This window comes from Echinops telfairi, unplaced genomic scaffold (genome assembly GCF_000313985.2).
Source record: "Echinops telfairi isolate 266 unplaced genomic scaffold, ASM31398v2 ScPeMD7_1;HRSCAF=3_0, whole genome shotgun sequence".
Taxonomy (NCBI): domain Eukaryota; kingdom Metazoa; phylum Chordata; class Mammalia; order Afrosoricida; family Tenrecidae; genus Echinops; species Echinops telfairi.
This window is the reverse complement of record NW_022103896.1, coordinates 3,723,554-3,728,588: the sequence shown is the minus strand read 5'-3', so window position 1 is coordinate 3,728,588 and position 5,035 is coordinate 3,723,554. Positions and strand designations below refer to the sequence as shown.

At 52.7% G+C, this 5,035-nt stretch overlaps 1 protein-coding gene across 1 annotated transcript in view; it reads right to left on the bottom strand.

Annotated features, from left to right (window-relative positions):
* Positions 1–5,035, bottom strand: part of COL22A1 (collagen type XXII alpha 1 chain) — a 57,529-nt gene that overhangs the window by 5,910 nt on the left and 46,584 nt on the right. The window contains exon 10 of the mRNA XM_045286927.1: positions 522–566. Coding sequence (XP_045142862.1) covers positions 522–566 — 45 coding nt within the window. The remainder of the gene's footprint in view (positions 1–521; positions 567–5,035) is intronic.

The following is a 5,035-nucleotide window of genomic DNA, read 5'->3' as shown; positions in this document are numbered from 1 at the left end:
CATTCGATCACAGCCATGTTATTTTCCCAATTTCTTCCCTAAGGGGGAATGTATTCATTTAAATCCACCTAGTGGATTTCATCTTACTAGACCCCTGAACTGATTCCTCCCGATGCCAGGTTAGACCCCTGGTTCCCTGCAAGAAGCCACAGGGCCTACTGGCTCTCCAGGTGCTGGCTGGCTCCACCTCCCCTGGGGCATCCTTATGCTCTGGTTCCCTCCCACTGCCCCCTACCTGGACAGAGATCATGCCCATCCCTGCTTGGTCTCTTCCCTGTGGAATCTAGGCAGGGCCATCTGAATGACCTACTATCCTTTGGGTGCGATTGCTTAGATTTCCCTTGAGCCCACCCTCTCCCTGAAGGCAGTGGGTCAAGCTCAGCTCAGTACCCTTGGCCTGCGCCTTGCTCCCAGGACTCCAGCCTGAGCCCCTCTTCCTGAGCCCTGGTTTGTCTGGGAGGATGGTCCGCAACCTGCCTTTCCTGAGCCCAGAGCCACCGATCATCCCGGATTTGCCTTACCTTCTCTCCCTGGGGTCCTGCCGCACCAGGAGGACCAGGTGTGCCCTGGAGGAAAGGAAGGCGAGGGGGTGATTGGCACCGGGGAGGGGAGAAGAACACGGGAAGGGGCAGATGCACCTCTGGCTGGACTTCCCAGAAGACTCAGGTCTCCTCGGTCGGATTTCCTTAGGGCCATCCAGTTCTTCCTCATGTGGACCAAGCTTCACTTCTCCATCCCCTCCCCATGGGGTCCCATGGCGTCTGGGTGGGAAAGCATGAGAAAGCACCCAGGACCTTGTTCTCAGGGCTCGAGGGGCACCTCCCGGAGCCTCTGGACAAGAGAAGCAGGTAGCCAGCTCTGCCTGGAAAGCAGCGCAGGTCTAAGGCAAAGTCTGATGGAAATCCTTAGAGGAGAGGGTAAAGCTCAGAGTGGCAGGGAAAGCAGAGCTCCCCAAGACCTGGGCCTGGGCTGCTACGGGTATTTCCTCCTCCTCTCCACTAGCGGCCCACAGAAACCCCGACCCACGTTGACCAGGACAACAGCCAAGCACTGGGACCCCCCACAGAACTAGAAGGGAGGGAGGCCCCAGGGCCACCCCACACTGGGAGACCCAGCCTGAGTCCCCGTGTGGAAACGGGGAAGGATCTGTTTGAAGTGGGCAAGCTAGGGCCACTCCCCCAAGGTAAAGTGATTGATTGGCGGCGGTGGTGGTGGTTTTGTAAGAACTCATCCTAAAGAGGTAACCGAACATTCGCTCAGCAGTACAGACACAGCCCGCTCCCTTCCCTTTCAGTAGAAATGGCAAAGAACAGACCGACTCAGGGCAGGGAGTTCTGAGCTGAGAAGCAGCCTGGACGGGGCTCGCCCTCCTGACGCTTCTCAGACCTTGGTCTGTGGCCTTCACACTGTCAGTGTTTTCTCTAGGGGCTGATCTCTGCGGTTTGCTACTCGTTCCCTTTCTTAAAACTCGCCGTGGTGATTTGGGTTAAAGTTTACCAGGCCGATTAGATCTCCAGTCACCTGCTCCGGCCATTGCAACCCCCACAGGGTAACGGTACGCTTCCCACTTCCACCCCGAGTGTCCAGTCTCCATCCCTCCTCCTGCCTTCTGAACTGTATCCCTGGGCAAATCTGACTTTCTAGCTCACCCAGAAATAGAAAGTTCAGCTGTTCTAAGGAGCGGTCACCCGCCTGCAGTGAGTGCTCCACTGAGAGGCCTGCGGTTGGGCCGTGGGGTGAGGTCAGGCCAGGCCTGAGGAATGCCCAAGGACTGACCATAGCCCCATGGAGTCCACCAGGGTCTCTCGCTTGGTGTAAAGTGTAAGCAGCATGCGGAGGAAGCTCGGTCTTCCCTGGCCATCACCCAGCAGGGATGACCCACAGCGAGAGCCAGGCCTGCTGGCAAGGTGGCACTCCATGAATGTTTTAAAGCAGGTGACTCCAGGGTGGCCCGTCCATGCTGTGGACCACTCAGCTGCCAGCGCAGTCATTCATCTTAGCTAAATACTGGAAGAAATGGTTGCTAAGGTGTACAGAGATGTGGACAGTCCTTGAGGGGATGAGTTCAAGGTGCTGAAACACCCGCTTCCCATGTTCGTGCACTTCTGTTCGTGAGTGCCAATAGATAAGAATCGAGGCATTGTGTCAGACGGGGATGGTATGGCTTTCATTTAGGCTAATACGGCACATCAAATTGAATATTCACCTGTGATTGATTCGTATTGAATGTCCTTTGTGTTTCAACTCATTGTTGTATGTCTTAGTCAATTTGTATGGCTATTTATGTAAGCCTGTTAATGAACTAGCTGACAGAGTCATACACTAAATTATATTATGTAACGTGTTATTACCCTGATTGCCTTCCATGAAGCTACCCAGCTTTATGTTTTATTCATGCTTTACTTTTAAGCTGTTTAAATGTTTAAATTTCGTTGTTGTTTTTTTTTAATGGCAACATGGTTCAAAATGTAAATGCCACCCAAGTTTCCACCCCACATCTCCTGGTCACCCAGAATGCGTTTCTGGGCACAAGACCGCATTTCCTGATTGCCCCTGTGAAGGAGCTCAGCCCTCCAGAAGACAGAGAGGATGTTTCCCCAGCTCAGTGCACTTTGTCTCTGAACAGTGTGTCTCTTGGACCGCCCACCTCAGCACAGGAGAGCATCGTGATGTCTTCAAAGCTTCACGCCATTTCCCTGTGGACGTACCTCGATCGATGCGTGTCCATGCGGACGGGTATTTGGTTTGTTTCTAGCCTTTCCCTCTCACAGGTAAGCTTGTAATGCCTGACCTTGTATGCTGCGTACAAGACTGGGGCCCGGGACCCACGCTTCTTCATTCATATACAACGTCTTGTGACTTAATGCCAAGTGGATATAGAGCAGTGGGTCTTCTGAGACCCCTCCTCGTCCGAGCACTGTAGTCCGGGCACTGCAGTGCCTGAATGGCTGGCTGGAGCCCCCATGAGCCTCTGAGTTCTACAGAAGCCCCTGTCAGGACCCCATCTCTCCGCTCCTCCAGAAGACCCAGCCCCGAATCATCAACCCCACATACCTGCTGTCCTGTCTCCCCTGGCTTTCCAGGGAATCCATCCAGACCTCGCTCCCCCTGGCAAAAAAAAGAAGAAGAAAAGAATGAAGAATGGGCAAGTGGTCACCAGGCAATGGGCCCACTGGACACCCTACAGTCATGCTCTGAAGAGAAAGGATGGGCAAAGGCCCTTTCTGTCTGAACCCTTGAACACACCTGCATCTGTTACGGATTGAATTGTGTCCCCCCCCCCCCCCCCCCCCAACACACACAAACGTACACACACACACACACACACAAATATGTGTCAACTGGACTAGGTCGTGATTCTCAGTATGATGTGATTATCTTACGTTTTGTGACCTGATGTAATTATCCACCGTGTTGTAAATCCTCACTTCTGTGATGCTATTAAGCTGGATACAATCTGCAGGATTAGTTCTATCTTGAGTCAATCTCGTTTGAGATATAAAAGAGGTTAAACAAGAGAACAGAGGTCAGAGGGACCTCCCACCACCAGGTGGGGTTGGAGGAGAAAGCCAAGCGCAGAGTGCATCATTGGGACTGAGGGTCCCTGTTCTGAGACCCTTCTAGACCCAGAGGAAGAGTGATGCCAAGACACAAGGAGCTCTCCAGGGAAGTCTGCACCCACAGATGCTGAATGGAGAAAGGGATCTTCCCCCAGAGTCAGCATAGAGAGAATGTCTTCCCTTGGATGAGAACTCATAATGTCCCAAACTGTGAGAGAATGGATTTGTTTGTTAGATTCACAGGGCTCCATGCCAAGGAAAATGGACTGACCAGGTGCTGTCTTACAAATTCTACCTTGAGGTAGAAGGAGGCCTGGTGACTTAGTGGGCCAGGCATTAACCTACTAATTGCAAGGTTGATGGTTCAAACCAACCAGCTGCTCTATGGGAGAAAAATGAGGCCATCTGATCTCCACTAAAGATTTCCAGCCTCAGAAACCCTACCGAGTGTCCTATAGAGTGGCTAGGAGTTGATGGCAGTGGATTTGGGGGGTGGTCTTGAAGGAGAGGAGCCTGTCTATTGGCCAAGTCCTCACTTGATCCTTTCAGGTCAGAGAAGCTTGAGATCAAGGTTTCTGCCAGCTGTCACTCTGGACCAGGGATCCTCAAACTATGGCCTGCGAGCCACATGTGGCCCGCCGGGGACATTTATCCAGCCTGCCAGGTGTTTTTGCCCTGTTTTCTTTTTTAATTCAAAATAAGATATGTGCAGTGTGCATAGGAATTTTTTCATAGTTTTTTTTTAACTATAGTCTGGCCCTCCAATGGGTCTGAGGGCCAGTGAACTGGCCCCCTGTTTAAAAAGTTTGAGGACCCCTGCTCTGGATGGTCACAAGATGGATGGTGCACTTGGTTCTCTGCCATGTCAGCAACACACTGCACTGGTCAGCACAGGGCAGGGGCCAGGAGGACACAGCTGGGAGCTGGCAGATGTGCACACTCCTTAGCAGGGAGTAGAGGAGGAAGGAGAAGAGCAGAGAGGAAGATGGGAGAGGGGCAGAGAGATGAAACCAGCAGGGTTTGGGGCAGGCTCTCAATGATGGGGACGAGCAAGCCGGACCACAGGCTGTGCGCACGGTAGGAGTTGGTGCTGCCGTCTTGGGGCAACATGTCCTCTTGGGAAAAGGTCCCGTTCTGCTCTTCCGGCCTTCCAGCTGACAAGGAAAGCCTGCTCCCATTAGAAGGGTCGATCTGGCATAGTGGTTACATGTTGGCCTGATAACGGCAGGTCAGCAGTTCAAAATCACTAGCCACTCCTTAGGAGCAAGACAAGCTTTCCTACTCCTGTGAAGGTTTAGAGTTTTGTCAACTCACAGGGACGGTTGGACCCTGTCCCACAGCACCCTTGTGAGTCAGAATGGCCTTAATGGTTCTGAGTTTGGGTTCACCATCAGTTAGGGTGTAGACGTGAACGGTGTCCAATCGATAGTTCACTGCGACACCTCGACCAGTGTTTGGGCGCCTGGCCCTCCAGA